The 18,513-nt window shown below is 37.1% G+C and overlaps 1 protein-coding gene across 4 annotated transcripts in view; it reads right to left on the bottom strand.

Annotated features, from left to right (window-relative positions):
- Positions 1 to 18,513, bottom strand: part of CORIN (corin, serine peptidase) — a 146,247-nt gene that overhangs the window by 110,200 nt on the left and 17,534 nt on the right. For 3 of the 4 annotated variants that reach the window (XR_010616572.1, XM_065697812.1, XM_065697819.1), the window contains exons 2-3: positions 17,618 to 17,762; positions 6,620 to 7,072 (exon numbers count right to left, since the gene is read on the bottom strand). Coding sequence is in view for 3 of the 4 variants with exons in the window: in XM_065697812.1 (XP_065553884.1) it covers positions 6,620 to 7,072; positions 17,618 to 17,762 (598 nt within the window). In the remaining variant the exon portion in view is untranslated. Of the gene's footprint in view, positions 1 to 6,619; positions 7,073 to 8,748; positions 9,297 to 17,617; positions 17,763 to 18,513 lie in introns of those variants that run through there. The other variant, XM_065697826.1, reaches the window with a different exon arrangement.

Here is an 18,513-nt window from a genome sequence, read left to right as displayed (position 1 = left end):
CCTTCATGACTCCTTCAGTAATTTATTAAAGGGAATTGAAATCGCAAGTTTAGCAAGAGGTAAATCTATGCAAGCGTCAGCAACCTCATTACAATTCTCACACAAGTGTCTGAAGTTTTCTGCAAACTTAGCTACCTAAGAACAGCAATGCAACAGGTGATAAAAGCTAACAAGCTTCTTCCTTATAAAATTCAGTTATAGTGGAAAATCTCTCTATATTCTTGTCCTGGGTATAGAGCCATCATTACTCTCTATAAACCATGACAATTCTACGTAGAGAGTAATGACTTTCAAGAATCTTTTGTATTTCAGATAATACTTCTTATATGTCAGAAACTTAACAGTTTCCTTACCAAGCTATGCCCATGCACCCATATGGAACGGCAATGGTAGAACAAGCAACCTGATGAAAGCCAGGCTCCTTATTGGATTTAGTGAAAATTCACCATGTGTTTCTCTTCTAAGTCACTAATTTTGCCGTGTCAACTGCAAATTCAATTTTAAATTTCTGCTAGACAAGAAAGCCCGAATGGCTCTAGTGACTATTTTTTTTAACGAGGACTGCATTGCCAGAGTTTTAGGAGACACTCTTTCCCTTTGTTTATTTAATTTTGAGAGAAAATGTAGGCATAGGTGAGGTAAAGAAACAGAAGCTATTGCTAGAAAACATTCTTGAGCACGAACTCAAGCACTAACAAACTTAATAGTTACCATATCGGTGTACTCATGCTTGCATTTGCATGGAAAACCACAGCTGAGTAGCTAAATTCCTAGCCTGGGACTTAGGAGAACACTGTTTATGTTCTTCTGTGTTAATATGAAAACCAAAACCATTTTCCTCTTCAGAAGAAAATCATGTTTTAACATTGTGAATTTTTTTTTTTTTTTTTTTTTTTTTTTACAACAAGAATACCCATAAAGATCTACTATGGGTCTACTGCTACTATTACTTCACATATACTTGGGTCTATTCCAACTTGTATGAGTAATTAAACATAAACTGAACTAGAAGACAAAGTGATTTATTAGGTCACTGCTTGAAATACTGGGGACTAGGGAGATGCAAGCCTATGGTCTGACTTGGGATGCAGTTACTGTATACCTTAGCTTCTGCAGAAAAGAAAAAATGTCTTTACTAGGAGCAGCACTAGCCAGGGAATTTCTTGCTTCCGTGCCACATGCGACATATCCCATCCAACTATCCCCACTGTGGTTCTCATACTGCTCTTTTCTACCGAACAGAAAACTGGGCCAGACTACTTTGCAGATTATAGTAGTGGCATAACACCAAATACAAAGTAAGAAATGCTGGGTAGAGACAAAGAGGTTATTTCATGTTTGAATTAAACATAGCTAAATGACAGAGAAGACTAGGATAACTTCTAGGCAGAGCAAGAGATTGCAAATAACTTCAACTGCTCTGTTTCAAAGGTGCATACAAAATGTGAACAGACCCAAGGGTCCTCCGCATAATGTTTGCTATTTATGAAAAAAGTAAAAGACAAAACAAGCAAACATAAATCCTATGCTTTTTGAAACACCTAATAAGTCTTCTTATGCAGGGAGGAACTGAACAGGAATCAAACCCATGTTCATTCAGGATGTGTGCCTTTTCTAGCACTCCTTCAAGTACATTCAGAATAACCGGCAACTGGGAAAAACATGTGCCTTAATTCTATCTACCTTGCTCCTTACTCAGCTCTTTCCCAATGAAAGATCTATCGGCCCAGTGCTGTCCCTGCACTCCCCCAGATGATGCAAAGTACAGAAAGGAACTGCAGATTATCAAGCTCGCTCATGTTCCTTTTCATATTAAGTTTGGAGCACTGTCACAGATCTCCACTGAAACTTTCTTTGTGAAATTGCAAGGGGCTTGGAGAGAAGTAAGAGAGACTTGGCACAAAAGAAAAGGGATATTAAATATACATATGTATACACAGCAGTGAGTGAAAGAAACAAAATCAGATGCCAATACCTCTTGTCCCAGTGCATATTCCATTAGTTTACAGGATGTTTTTCTAGGAAGAATGTCAGCCCTCACTCTGTCTCCTTCTTCCTGTCTCCTCAAATCATCAGTATTACAAAACAGGGAGTCTGCTTCATTTGAAATGAAAACATCCCACTCAGTCTCATACACTCCCCTGGTCAGTCTCCCACTTTACTTGCTTAACTGCAGACTACTTTGGTTTCAAAGATCAGAAGAGTACCAATAAAATTGTACTGATATTTATCTTGACAAAACATCCTCTATTCTTTAATGTAATTATTATTTTGCTTTCCTGTTAAGCACTGATTGACAGATGAACGGAATATCGCTGCACATTTCTTAATTCCGTGAATATACACTACTGAACCTATTGGTTCACCTAAGACTCCCTTTCTGATGTTTTCGCTATCAGAAAGCTCTCCCATGAGTGATCCTAGTGACTTAGGACCATGGCCTATGCCTTCAGAAAATATTTCAGCATGAAGTCATGCAAACTCAAATCCCTCAACAGGAAAAACATATTCCTTCACTTGCTTTCTAACAGGCAGGATACATTTATCTTGGAAGCTGGCTTTTGGTAGGGGCCAGCATTAGAATTTAGGGCAAGTATAAGGAACAACCACCTAAGAATATAACAACTTCTGCCAACCTAAAATCTTGAGTTTTCACAAGTCACTGGACTATTGTGTTTAAATGGCCCCAGTAGACCAACCCCTCATCAAGTTCTGCAAGCATTTTCATACTTTCTGGTTTCCTCATCATCCCATGGCAATGAGTTCCACATTGTCTCTTTTTTTGTGTTAACATACTGTCCAATAACAAATGACAAAAAAAAACCAAACCCACAAAAACACCAAAAATCAACCAAACAAAAAGCACCTACAGCTATAATTAAACCCAGTGACTAATTCTTCCCTGTTCCGTTTCACCAGGACACTCAAAATAGTATGGGTCGCAATTCTGCTATTCTCTTTCTGACCTTAGACACTGATGCAATGAAATTTTCTGGATTATTCTTCACAGAGTTTAGGACAATACCCAACACCCTCTCGGCCTTCTTGACAGCCACAGAGCCAGACTGCTGTCACAGCAAACCATCAGGTCTTTGTTTATTTGGTGTCCAGCATTGTGCTGCACAGAGTTAGGGTTGCTCCCCACTCCTCATCATTCTTTTGTGCCTATTGGCACCGCCATCTAAATATTTTAGCAGTCACTCTCTCCACTATGAGACTTAAATGTGATTCCCAGCTATTCATTATAAGACAGCTAATTTTGTATTAGCAGATAGGCTCTTGAGTATTCACCATTTTTCCAGATCAGAAAACCCTGTAAGACTCCATCAGTAATCTTCTTGACTGGGAAGCCTAACCATTCATTCTTATTTTTCCTTTTGTCGTTTAATAAGCAATTGGCCTGTGAGAAGAATGACTTTCAGCTTTCTCAGTGAAGACCCTCGTTAACAACATTTTGAAAAGCCAAGTATGTTGTATTAACCAGCATTTTCAATGACTCCTTCAAAGAACTCTAACAGAGTTGCGAGACATCACTTCCCCTTGTAAAATGAAAATGAACTTCTTTGTCTCTTCCTTACTGTATCATTTCCATTTACCCATTAATCTATTCTGTACTAGAATTTCTGCCAAAGAACTTCCTTCTGCTTCAAGGACTTTTTAAATAATTGATGTCATATGCGCCAAATTTCATTCCTCTCCAGTTAGTAACTCAGCAATCTCTTACTTGTATTATTTTAAAGTCTAGAGTGAATACCATATGGTCAGAATGTTTATAATTTCTCTTGTTAATGTGTTCTGATGTCTCTTATTGAAGCTGTGGTTCACCTGTAAAGCAAATTTAGTACTAGGGATACTAACACCAGACCAAAAACATTACAGCTACATGAATGCCATTTGAAACATGCTGGAGAATTTTGTCTGGTTTGTTTTGCACTGGCAGCCTCTATGTTGTATGACATATCATTTGTCTTTTAACACCCTGCACAAAACCAGCATAAAGTCCAAGTTATGCATGCTCACTAAATCAACAGAAATGCATTCACCTCCCCATACTTGAACCAGATGAAACTTGTACTGATGGATGATCTGCTAGTATGCATTGATGATGGAACATCAGACTCACACTTCATTCAGAGATTAATTTCCTTCTAAGATACACCTTAAAAGCTCAAACCATTTTACATGGGTTCAAAAGTGATTACATAAGTTCATGGGAAAATGCTCATCAGGACTCACTGCAGATAACTGGAATCTGCTACTACATAATGCTGAAGTGTCTCTGTATCCTAGCCCTTGTTTACTTCAAGTATATGCTAATCACTGAAGTTGGATCCAGACACTAAGCAAGAGACTTAATTTGATCTACTACCACCATTCCCACGTGGTCATTAGGCTTTACTTGGCCCAGAAAAATCCTTCTTACTCTAAAAAGCTATTCCAATCTCACCATTCCAAAGTTTATTTTGATCTCATCTCCCAGTTATTCCCCATCTCCCTCCACATCAGAACACCTAAGAAGTTTGTGTGGACACCAGACCATGTTCTCTGTTTCCTCAGAGTTCTCTCCAAGAAGTAAAACTTAGTGGGAAAGATCAAAGAGAGTGACGATGAGCACTGATTTGCAAAGGTCAGGACAAACAACATAGTGAGGAGCCCTATGTACTAGCCAAATTCCCCTGCTTTCTAGTCCTCCATGCCTTGCACAGCCACGGGAACACATAGCTAATCTGAGACCAAATTCTTCTCAATCCCCAGAATATATTTATTTATTTATTGTATCTGCACACAGAATTAAGGCAAGGTCTACATTAATATAGAGAAGCAAAACACTTGAATCTTACACAGTATCTATACTGTATCTACCCAGTTACTAAGACTGCAATGCAAAGATACAGTCTTCTAGAACAGGAGCAGCCAGACACCACAATACATCAAATACGACCTAGTTAAAAAAAAACAGGCAGAATATTGCCCTACAATTTTGCTCAACATTAATCATCATGCCACTAACTTTGAGGTGTCCTTTGCTACAGTATTACGGAAACCCCTATGGATTGGAAGTATCTGTAGTGTAGCAGCACACTACAGTTGTACTCTGTTCCTTGGCATGGTGATAATAAACCAAGTTACTAAAAGAAGTAAATAAATGAATCACTAGTAAATAAATGGATACTAATACACTAATATGATATATGTATGCATTTATATACACTCATTCTGAGTCTGGGGTGCAGGGGAGGGGAAATAAGAGAAATCTGTATATGAAAAATTATTTAGCAAACAGAACCTACAGAAAGCCTGTGGAGCCACTGTGGTCTACAGGACAGAGAAAATATTGACAAGTCACTGATTCATAGTAAGTTATTATTTCTGAAAGCTAATTTTTGAGTAAAAATAAAAAATATCACTGAAATGCCCTCAAAGGGAGATCTCTTCTACATACCAGGGTTTTGTGTTTGGGTTTTGGTTTTTTTTTCCAATAAGTTCTTATCCAAAGTTTTTCTCCACTTTTACTGCAGTCCAGGAAGAACAAGAAAAAGATGTAACAGCTGTCTACCAACTTTTATCTGCCTGTGTAATGATGGGATGGGTGGAACACAGAATCCAACAGAGGAAAGACACACAGACCTGTTCCTCAAAATAACATGTCATTCAGTGGCCTTGCAGAAGTGATCACCACTGTCAGATACCATCTCTTCATTCTCATTTTATAGAAACTGAAAAAACACATTTACTAGACTGGGCCACTTCTAGATCAGTGGCTACCTCATCTATTTCTGATCTCTCTATGACCTGGAATAAGTTTCCTTTGTGCTCTGCTGGGATCAAGAGCAAAAAGGATGCTCTTGATATGCAGTTGATATGCAGTAGGTCAAAACTGCAAAATGATATGCAGTTTAAGAGAAACAAATTCATTTTAGTATGGAACCCCAACATTTCAGTTGTTTGCAAAACAATATCAGGGAATCTTTCACTATCTGATGAATCAACAGAATTACCACAGCACTAATAATATGCACCTACTTTAATACTCAAACAAATAAAAAACAACCCCAAACAAAACAAAAAAAAATCCCCAAGCAAAACAAAAACACCAAACTGATCGCATTTAATTATTATTCTCTTATTCTCTCTACACATTTTGATTGTAATCCTCAGCAACATCTCTGGAACTTTTTTGCTACATAAAGAAACCGCTTCAAATTCAAGAAGAATTTAGCCATTAACATTGAAAAAGGTATAACTGCAATTACATCTCAAGTTCAGGAAGGTACTTGTCACATACCTAAATTAAAAAAACATAGCAAATTCAGTCCACAAACTGAAAGCTATCTACCGTAACTCATTTCAGCCTTGGTACGTGTGCGCAACTACACCAATTGGAGAACATATTGTCAATATTCATACCTGAAAGAATTTACTGCATCTTCCTCAACAGGGTTGATCAAATGTTCTGATAAGAAACCAGTTGCTTGCAACATAGAATGTGCACGACAAAATAAATTATCAGAATGGACACATTCCTTAGAACTCATGGAAACACATTAGGAAGCATGCCAATGCCACGTTCTGTATTTTTTGAGTCAGAATTACGGAGCCAAATAAAACATAAACTTACTTTTTTTCTGATCCATTTTTTGTGACACAGATGGATGGGTAGGATTTAATACTGGGAGACTGGTCATCCCCTCAGTGTTGTTAAAGGGTGCATCTGTAGACCACAAACTCGCCTCCTCCACAGTGGCAAAGAGCTGGGTGCTGTCTTCAGAACCCCCTGCCAAAGCAGCATCATATGTAGGTTGAGGATTGAGCACTGTGGCTTGAGTTGCAAGAGCAAAAGTATTTTCCTGGAAAGTCTCTTTAAATTTATTTGAGTTCTTGTTCATTTGGTCAACATGAGATAAAGGCATGGTGGTCCAGGAAGAAGGCTGTGTGCTGAGATCTATTGTGGGATCAGTCTTGGAACTGTTTTCAGCCATGTTCGTCAAAAGATCACCAGATGTTTCAATGTCACCACTAACTGTGAGGACCTCACTTCCATTTGAATAAAAGCATGTTTTTTCTAACACACCTGGAAGAAAGGAAAAAAAGCACTGGAATTGCCATCACCTGGAAGGACATGTGTTACCAATGTGTTTTGGAAAGATAATAATAAATATAATGGGACAGATTTAAAAATCAATATTTATTTCAATGTTAAAATTAAAGAGAACTAAAGATTTTCATGCAGCAACAAAATAACAGTAGCACATCAACACAAAAGCTATGGTTTCTGTTGGATAAACAGAGAAACATATAGAGAAACAAATACTTCATGAACTAAAAATTACTTATTTGTAGTAGGTCACTGAACTCCTACATGTTTACAATTATAGAGTGTAACTTTTTTTGTTTTCATAGTACCACCACCTTTGGAAAGCTAATTCTGGGAACCAATACATTTTTAATATATTTTATGTTCACTAACTTTTAAAATGGAAAGAGGTATTGTACTCTCTACGTAGGATTAAAAACGACATGGAACTGTTGGCACAAGTCCAGAGGAGGGCCACAAGGATGATCAGGGGACTGGAGCACCTCCCGTATGAAGACAGGCTGAGGAAGTTGGGGCTGTTCAGCCTGGAGAAGTCTGCATGGAGACCTCATAGCTGCCTTTCAGTATCTGAATGGGGCCTATAAGGATGCTGAGGGGGGATTTTTCATTAGGGACTGTAGTGACAGGACAAGGGGTAATGGGTTAAAACTTAAACAGGGGAAGTTTAGATTGGATATAAGGAAGAAATTCTTCACTGTAAGGGTGGTGAGGCACTGGAATGGGTTGCCCAGGGAAGTTGTGAATGCTCCATCCCTGGCGGTGTTCAAGGCTGGGTTGGACAAAGCCTTGGGTGACATGGGCTAGTGTGAGGTGTCCCTGCCCATGGCAGGGGGGTTGGAACTAGATAATCTTAAGGTTCTTTCCAACCCTAACTGTTCTATGATTCTATGATTATGTAATTTAACTAGCACTGCTAAATATAAGTCCATGACTTCTTTGTCGTTTTTCTCTGATAGCAGATTTTAGATATATAGTTGTATCCAAAATTTTAGGCATTTATTGTATTTTTTATTGTTGTTCATTTATTTTATCACAGACAAAGACTTTGCTTAATTGTATGTGTTGAACAGTTGCAAGTAATCATGGTTCACAAATCAAGACAGCTGTGTAACATTAAGGAGATTGCATCAGGGCATTCAAACTAAACAGAAAGAGAATTTACTTTTAATCTCTATTACTGAAATATTTAATTAGTCCAAATAAAAAAGAAGGCATCTCAAAAGTATATGACATATAACTTAGTTACTTATAACAAAAACTAATACATTAACTCATTCTTTTAGCCAAATGTATTAAAGTCATATTTAATGTTGGAAAAGAAGCACCACTTTGTATCACAATGACAAATTTTTGTTAAATACCAGAAATTATTTTTGTCAATAGGTAGTCATATGAAAGTTTAGCAACCATAATAAAGACAGTTCAGTTAGACATGATCTCAGAAAACTGAAAGGAAACCCTCAAAAACACAAAATCTCCCAATTGTTTCTACAAACCCTGGCAACAGTTGATTATTTTAACAGCTTTTCTTGTTGTCTATTACTGATACTTAAGCATTCATCTCACATTGTTTTAAGACAATACAGTAAAATCAAGGGACTGAAAATTTGTCCTTTCAACAATGGGAGACTCATAGAGCAGCTTTTACTTACCCAAATTCCAAAGAAAAGGCCTAAAAAACTACTTCCTCCAGCTGGGCTCCATGTGGAAAATTTTCTACTTATCCTTTCAACTCCTTTTCTTCTCTCTCACCCCTACTATTAGCTACAGCCCCTCAAGACAAAAAGGTAGCCACATCTGAAGCCCATTAGCAAGAATTCACCTCCTGTTGCTCTCTCTACAAACTATCTGAACTTAAGGCAAATGGCACAGATTTTTCTTTCCACTCTTATGTGTAAAATCCTTCATTAGCTGCTTGGTACAGATGACTCTTGAGTCCACACAACACTCACGACCCTCTCTCCTGAATTTCATTAGGAGAACACATTATTGAGTTTACCAAAATGGCATGATCACCTCTCAGTCAGATATCATACACCCACCACCATTCTGGACTCTCCCTAGCCAAACCCACTGCTCTGCTAACTCCAGGCAACATGTGCAATCCATACCCACTCAGATATTCTGAGTCCCTTTCCACTGCTATTACTGAGTTCCACTTCTCACCCCTTCATGTGTTCTGCAGCTAGACTAAATCAGCTAACTGGCCTGAAAATTCAAGGCCTGGGCAGGAGGAAATCTTTATTAATCACAGCTACAGATAACTAAAAATGCTAGAAGAATCCAACCTCCATTTACAATCTGAAGTGTGTTGCAAAGCTTTATAAGTAAGAATAAAAGAATTAGAATGGGCAATTCTTAGCATTTTCTTATTCATTGAGTAACTTTTATTACAGTAACTGGAACCAGAAAAAGAAAAAAAAAAAACCCCACAAAAAACCAAAAGCAACTCAGAAGATTCCTAAAACATAACGGGGTTCAATGAAAGAGCTACCATTTGAGATTTACTATATCCTCATTTATCCAGCCTGGGTTATTTTGGCTCCAGTGTCACTAACTGTAAGTAAAATAAATCTTTATGTCTAACTTCTACTGGAAGAACCCAGAGGAACTTTATATATATACATGTTAAGGTTTCTGTTTTTCCACCAGCAAATGTTCATAATTCATTGGGATTTTGAAGAATTTACTGCATCTGTTTTACTGAAGCAACTAAAAATCTCCCACCTGCAAACTATTTCAGCAGCAATTTCTTTTTCTTTGAGTCCTCTGGTTAGGCCACATGGGAAGAATGAATATGCTATTTTTTCACAAATGAGTACCAGTAGTAATATGACTGTGACTGATCATGCTCAGATATTGTGCTCACTTATAGCTTTACTTGGATGGTTTTATTCCAAACATAGCTTTGAATCTGAATAATTTTTACTGATTCAGAAGACTACTTTGTTTTAAGTTTCAAACTTCAGTAGATTTTTTTTCTGTAGTTTTCAAAAGTTAAAATGAACTTTTTCTTTCTTTTTTCCCCTCCCTTGGAAAAGTGAATAATTTTCTTCCATAACTCAAGAATAACAGAGGGATGGTTTTCACATTCTCTCTCCTACTCCCTAGGCTCATCTCTTCTCCTCCACTCAACACAGAAATAGAAAAAGCCTGGAAAATATTGGCCCCAAAGAGCCATGAATAACGATTTTAAATTAAAGTAGAAATTATTAGCTATTTATGTTTCACTCAGCAGAATATCAAGCAATACATTATAAGACAGGTAAACCCTTGAAATAAGTTTAAATTCAATAGAGTGGACCAATAAATACTGCTTTGGAAAATATTGAAGTTACCCACTAGATTCTAACCCCTGCCCACTCAGCCTTCTTTCATTCTTTTTCTGGAACTACAAATAATAGCTATGGCTGTCACTATGCATAAGGTCATTGACTTCTTTCACTGACATCCCCAAATGCTTGTTTGCTTCTTCAATGCATCTTTCCAACAATACCATTTTTTGTTCTGTTTTCCCAGTTTCCTAGTGCTAAAAACTCCCCTTCTCTTCTGCACAGGTGTACCACACAACAAACCTCTTCTACACAAAAGGCTTCCCAATTGTATCATCTCAGCTGACAATGAGCAGTATCAAAATTCTTTTTAACAGTGTTTTTCCCCAAAAATAACATAAGACTGGGCTCTGGTGCATATGTCCTTGAGCAAGGCAGGCGCAGACCTCTGGCTAGTTCTAGATGACAACTCTGTCTCCACTTAGGATGTAAGGGTTTTGGACAACCTTTCTGAGTCACCTTGTTCTCCCCCACATCTCACCTTCCTCTCATCTCCTCTTCCTCTCACCTTCCCAAGGCATGGTAAGGAATTCAAGCACTTAATTCCAGCTACAGAGTCCACTCTCTGAGTTAGGCTCCCATATATTCGATTCTTATCCTTTTCCCTCCTAAAAATATTACTGTAAATCTTCAATCTTAAATTACGCTTCCTGGAGATTTTTCATCATCCAAGAGCCCTAAAGGAACTATTTAAATTATAAGATGCCTAAGAAAACACTATGATGCTTTAAAACAGTCAATTTCTTTTTTAATCTCTTGAGTAATGAGGGCTGAATTACGCTCTACCAATGTCTGCTAACAGCCATACAACACACAAAGAACATGCATTTTATTTATGTATACATGCACACTATATCCAACTATTCTTCAGATTTGAGTTCATATAGAGCAGTAGACAGTAGATCACAGGCCAGGTAGCTAATTTGTTGAGAAATAGTTGCAACTATTTTGGATTTGTCTCCAGCTACAGCTGGACTTGTCCAAATGTCAGAAACATAGAGCATGCTGGCCTTCACTGTGTTTGGTACAAAAACAAGGGATTGGCACCAGGCCCTTTCAGTTAGAAGTGATGCTTTGCCAACAGTTTTAATGATCATTTTCCAGTTGCTGTTCACTACCAGGGAATTAATGCTTTACTTAAAGATCTGAAATGGACAGTTATGAGATCTAAGAAATAATCACACTGTTCAAGCTATTAAATTGAGATTTTGGCAGTGTATGCTTGTGGGTGATTTCTAGCAGTTCACAGCAGGAAGTCTCCCAAAGACCAAGTTTGTTTAAGAAGCTAATGAAACAGAGCAAAGCAGCCTACCAAGTATGTGTAATGAATTAGGTGGTTACACAGGTAATAAACCACTGTTTCACTACTGTTCAGCACACACCCACTGTGATTTCTTCTGCAGAGTCTGTCCCTATGACCATGCACTCTGAAAAATGGGAATATGACTGATAATATGAAGCTCCCTTAGCATACCAAACCACTGCACATCAGTACAGCTGGAGTCATAAACTATATCCTGCTTCTCCTGTCAAGTAAAGACATTACCCTAAACCGCTTATCAGCTGCCCAAAGGGCCAAAGTGAGGTCAGTTGTAATTATTTTTTTTCAACTTTACAGGTGACTTACACAAAGAATGAATCAGTTTCCAGGTCAAACAGAACTCAAAGTAGACTTGGTGGAAGGCATCTTTTAAAGAAGCTGCAGAACAAACCCACGCTCCTAAGGTGGTGCACAGAAAGGACAGATTTTGTCTTTCATCTGCTTCTGGCTTCCAAGTAACAAAGTTGCAGCAGCAGAAATAACTGGATCATACTAAAGTGCTGGAGAGGAAGACAGCAGCTACCTTTCTTTTTAACAGCTGTTGCTGCCTGAAAGTTTGCAGTTAGGGTCGTAACACTGCAGTGTAACACAAAATCTTTTCTGGAGTCTTTCTTCACTCCTGCCTCTTGAACACAATGTAACTAGAAATTTTTATTTATGGAGTTTTTCTTAACCTAAGAAACGAAACGTAACATATACATAATGGCTCTATTGCAATTCAGAAACCAATCCTGAACTCCATGCCTGTGTTACTCATTTTGCACTAGCTAATGAAGGAAGATCCATGTGCTCCTTGGTAATCAGCTATGCCCTGCCAAAATCCATGCTTCAGTCATGGTGACTGACATACAGGCTGCCCTGGGATACAGTCCTTTGGAGATTCTCCATAATACACCTGTATTGGCAAGGTTAAATTAAAGAATTGGCAGATCATTTAGCTGATGATTACCATCGTCCATCAGAAAAACTCTCAGGACCATGGCTTATAAATATGTTAGTGTTAAACTCCTAAACTTAGACACCTGTCTTACAGCAAATACTGCCATTGATTGACAATGGAATTGTTTATATTTCACGTTGCTTTCACAGTTACAACTTTTGGATCTCCATGCCGTTAGTCACTTTAGATTTTGAGGACGTGGCACATGCCTCAAGGCTTGGTGTGACTTGGAGAACTACCAGCAACTCCAAATGATTCAGTGGTCAAGATCCTTCTACTCTAGAGTGTAACTATAACTCCCTGTGACTTTACCTTTCTTTTTGTGGTGAAAAATTCTTTATGGAAGAGTACAGTTGGGTTCCCAAATTGATGCAGAAATCTTGATACATGCATATTACTTCATGAATGTCCAATAGCCATAAAGCTAAGCCTAACAATTTTACTATAATGTACTTTTCTTGATGTTTACTCTGTGAAGAAGACACAGCTCCTTCTGTGTTCTCGGGAAGGGAAGGGAAAGGAGAATACAGGTCTCATATAATTTAACAGTAATGATCATTGTTCAGCCAGTGACACGCAAAAACAGTGGCAGCATCATTCAGGCAGACAGAATCTTGCTACAGATTTCCCAAACAACAGAATGTTTTCAGAACTGCCCAGGTTAGTTCATACTTATACAAGGATAACAGACCTTCAGCTGTTGGAGTGAGCTTTGTTTGTAAGGAGAGTAACATGAAAATGCTAGACACACCACATCACACGTAACACTTGTTATAACTCTGAGAACCAAAATTAATCTCAAGATACACATCAGAGTCAAAATACAAACACTACATGCTGATAATGCAAGGACAGTGAGAGAACCAAATCCTCAATTATTTGCATATCCATAGTCAACAGTGCATCTTGAAGACTTTAGTTGTAACCCTCATTCCCACCAGCGTTGACAGACTAACAGATCTTTTAAATTTATTTTGCAAAATGCATGAATGCCTATAAGAGGATATGTTGCTTGTCTGAAAAGCAAAAGTATTGATGTGGTCCTGCAGAGTGATCATATGCCCAAAAATTACATCTGGATTGCAAAAGTCTGACACACATTAAACCATTCCTTATGTATGTCACAAGGCTGGTTCTGAATTCTACACAAAACAATAGACAAAGCATTAGCTGGGGATGGCTGTTAACAGGAGGTGGTGGAAAACTACATGAGTTGAGGATACAGATGTGAAGGAATGGGAGGAATGGGACATATACCATGGAGTGCATTTATCACTATTAAATTAATAGAATTGATTTTTCTTTCATGGAACTGTAAGGACAAAACATTTTGTCTTCCCAGCTAAATAACTGCAATGGTAAGCAATTAGGGTGCATTAAAAAAAAATAATAATTTGATTTAATGCTTACCAGCCATGAAAGACTTTTTAAGAACAATGTTTAAAGTGGTTTATAACAATTCCTCTGCAAGGAAAAGAATGAACATGCCCAGGGTTTTTCATTCTTACAAACATGCTGGTTTTCACTGTTGTAATGTTTGCACATTATTCATTACTTCAGGATTTTTTTTCAGTGTAAGCAAACTCAGACACAGAGCACAGACTTAGACAAGTTGAAGGTGATTCAGATGTCTCCATTTTAAAGAAAGATTCAGCTATTCACAGAATCACAGAATGGTTTAGATTGGAAGAGACCTTAAAGATCGTCTAGTTCCAACACCCTTGCCAAGGACTTGAAAAATCATTTCAAATTGTGTCATGCACACTTGATTGTTAACACTTCTCAAGAGGGAAATTACTTGACATTTGGTATTCAAACCATGGATTCAGTTACTGTTTGCTTATCTGGGAAGTGATGAAAACTTACCATACTAATAATCCCCAGGGAAAAAAGATAAAAAATACTATCAGTCTTATTTGAAGGTTCTTGATGTCCATAGGGGCCAGACAAAATTGTAAGGCATCAGTAATTTCAGTCATGCATAATCTAGCCTTCTCCCTTCCTTCACATTCATAGTGCTAAGTTAGATCTTCATGGCCAAGGTCTCACATGTTAGTTCTTTGGCAGTGCAGAGCAAGCACCATTAATAAGCCTTCCTGTTCTCTGATATAACACAGCCAATCAAAAAATTAGTATGGTCATGGTCATGCTCTAAAGGCTAGCCTTCCTTCATAGCAACTGGTACTGCCTCTACTTCAATGGGTAGAACAACACTCATTCATTAGTTTTCTTCTGCAGGTTGACAAACATGCTACACTTCTGGTGAGAGACAGAAGAGTATGCAGAGCCAGAGTGTAAGCACTTAAAAGAAATCAAAGCTAAACAACTCACCTTGATATTTTCTTCTATGAACCGTGTCTTGTACCTTTAGTCAAAATAATGTGTATCTCTACTGATAATTTGCTTTGTCCTTTCTAACTTCAAACAGTTCTAACAAAATAACTTTTTTCAATGGCATCTTGAATACTTTGATGGTAAATAATTTTTGAAAGGTTGATTCTAAAAGGAGGCCCTCATGACACACCTCGAGTACGATATTCTCCATTACTACAATGTAACTCTACTGCTCTGTCTCCTTCCACCCATACCAACTTCTCAGTTTCTTCAACATCAGAAATTGCAATGATGTGCAGGCAACAAAACAGGTGTAAGGAAAGTGAATTGGAAAGTTCTAAGCTGCAAGCACACTTTTGTGTGTATATGCCTCATTTAATTAAAAAACATTACAGAAAGAAAACAATAATGAGCTACGTATTTACCATGGGAAACAAAATACTTTCAGGTAAAATAGAAAAGGCCTCATTTTCTGATGAGTTTGTTACCAAAGTAACAAAACAAATCAAAAAGTTCATAAGGTTCTAAATGATATACTGAAGCTATCTACTTATGTTCTAAGCACCACTAAAAGATACTAGAATGACAACCAAAGAATTTAACTCCTCTATTTCATGATAAATAAGAACAGAACTTCCTATATACAGAATAAGTTGCGTTAGCCAGTCACAGAATTGTTAGTGTTGGAAGGGACCTCTAGAGATCATGTAGTCCAAACACCAGATAATCTAGTCCAGCCCCCAGGACTATAAACTCATTTCTTACATTGTAATTCATCAAAATAGATGTAACAGAATTCAGTTATTGATCTGAAATGAAATGCGTATCAACTACTATATTCTCAATAAATAGAAAAGACTATATTCTATTGCCCACAGAATTTGTTCATTTAATTCCAGTCATCAATACATTTGTTCCTAGGCTATCAATGCACATAAAATGAAAGCTGCTGAGAAGAATGATAAACTATAATTGTGCTAATTCGAAAGATGCTGAAGGGAGCTTTGCCAGTTTTAGGCTTGGGTAATACCATCATGTCTTATTCTTCACCCTACAGGAATAACTTCGACTTGAGAGGATACAGTCCTGACTTTTGGCTGTGTAAGTAGGATCAGAACAGGTCCCATTTCCCTAGAGGATTTCATACATTTTAATGAGTGCTATGTCGATACATGCCTCAGGAGGAGGCTGAGTAGAGCTGACGTAAATACACCTGCTTTTTTATCTGCTTTCTCACCAAGAATGAAAATCTAGGGCAGAGGATATGAAGGATACAAATGGAATGCTGAACATAAGGAAAGTAAATTGAATGGCATCATATTTCCTAATTGCCAGACTTATTTGATCTTAATCCACTTCAGGCTGTTCTTAGTTTAAAGATACATCCCAAGGTTTACTTGTCAATCATGACATTGACTAGCTTTCGGGTTTTTTCTTACTTCCCTAATTGAAGCTAAATGAAAAGAACAGGCCTACAATGTTTTGTTGCAAATCCTTTACAGACTGAATTGAGAAAACAGATTTAGGTTGTCTTGATTTTGACAGTGCTGAAGGTGATACTGAGACACGTTTCATTTCTTCCTGTTCTTGGTAACTCTTTGACTGTACGATGTGCACAGTTGGGGGTTTAGAATTGGAAAATGGATTTATATCTATATAGCTCATATATTACACCACTTTTTACAGATGTGCTTCTGACTTACTTAAAGAAGCTTAACCAGAAAATATTCTCATTAACAAAAAAATAAAACAAGTAAAGATCCCAGCAGCCCTCAGCATTGAAAGCAGATGATTTTTTTACTTCTTTTTTTTTCTTTGTCTGAAGAATTAATGCTTTAACCTAGCATTACTGTCTTGCTTATGTTGTAGTCGAAGCAATGTAATAACAAGATATGTCAGCTTCTCTACAGGCAACAAAGGGAAGGCTTTTAAAAAAAATCTAATAAATGATTACCTGTCACTTCTGTAACAGACACAAAGTTAGTTAACAGACTAAGCCATTATGAAAGCTAATATCCCTGGAACAAGTTTCCACAAAATATACTTGGGGTTCTGCATTGATACATATTTCATATGCAGAAGAAATTAACATTTTTCCCTTAAACAGTAATATTTTGTAGGCTGTCAGAAAGATTTTTATAGTTAAGATGTTCAGAAAGGCTACTTATAAATTAATTCACCTGAAAATAAAAGTCAGATTTGCACATCAGTGTGTAACATAAAGTGATAAATATTCAATTCCACTGACAGCAATCTAAAGTTCTAACATAAATATCTTTTTGTACTTGTAAGATGACTGCTGAAAACCACCTACATACTACACGCTCAAGGTAGCATGTCCTTCAAAAATCTACTTTAGGAAATTCAGAAAAAGTTTCTTCTTCAGCACCTTGAATACATTTTAAATATACAAATCTGAATAGCACGTTTATTTCTCTACAGAAACATTATTAGGTCACTAAGTATATTAGTTAGGTAGGTAGATGTGCTAAGATATATCTTTAATGTCCACAGTTACATTAGCACTTGAGAATGGAGTCTCAGTTTTAGTCTCCCTGATTACAAATGTGTCAATTTACTCAATTAGCACTCACCTACAAAGGTAAGCAGGATCACCAACAAAAGGATAAGGGCACAAATGCACGGAATCAGTATTAGGAGCAAAAGTCGAAGGAACTTGGCAGAAGCCAGTTTCTGAGAGCAACCATCCCCCATATTATCTTCATCTGCTCCTAAGACCTGAAAAAACAAAACAGCACAGTTCTATCATTCTGGTGTCAGTCAGTAACTCAATAGCAATCTTCCCCATTACACAGAACAGCTATATGATTAAAATATATGCTATAAATGGCTTTTAGATTCTTCATTAAAAGTTGTATGTAAACTCTCTTTTGGTGGACAACCCAGTGTAATCCATAGAATTTAGTTTAGTTCACCCAATACCCACAGACTTACAGCTTCATTGAAATTTTGGAACGTTTCTGATGAACTAGAAGTTGGATAGGTGCTTCATTGAAAAAAAAAAAAAAACAAAAAACCATAATAAATTCAAACAACAAGGCTAAATATAGCTTATTTAATAATTAAAAATAAACCACTGATAATTATTCAGAGCTCCATGTTCTTACAGGGTTCTTTTAAGGAACCAAGTAACTATTATAATCTTTGTTTTAAGTATCAATAGAAATGATAAGGACTGTTCCATTTACACACAATAATGCTATCCCATTTTTTAAGTACTTTACAAAATTATAACTTATCACAGTATTCTGTAGAGTTTGCAACTAATATTTTCTGTTCTATAAACGAAATTTAGAATAATGGAGAAAAATTCTTTTCTGAATTCAATTGAGCTGCACAAAGTACAAAAATTCAAACCTTTGCAAAAGCCTAAACATGTTTAACACACACAGACGCTATGTATATGTAAAATGGAACTCCGTTTTAGGAGTGCTGGCTATGATCTCATATACTGGAAAAATGTCATTAA

This window comes from Lathamus discolor, chromosome 1 (genome assembly GCF_037157495.1).
Source record: "Lathamus discolor isolate bLatDis1 chromosome 1, bLatDis1.hap1, whole genome shotgun sequence".
Classification (NCBI taxonomy): Eukaryota; Metazoa; Chordata; class Aves; order Psittaciformes; family Psittacidae; genus Lathamus; species Lathamus discolor.
Note: the sequence above shows the minus strand (reverse complement) of the source record. Positions and strands in the feature narration are given on the sequence as shown.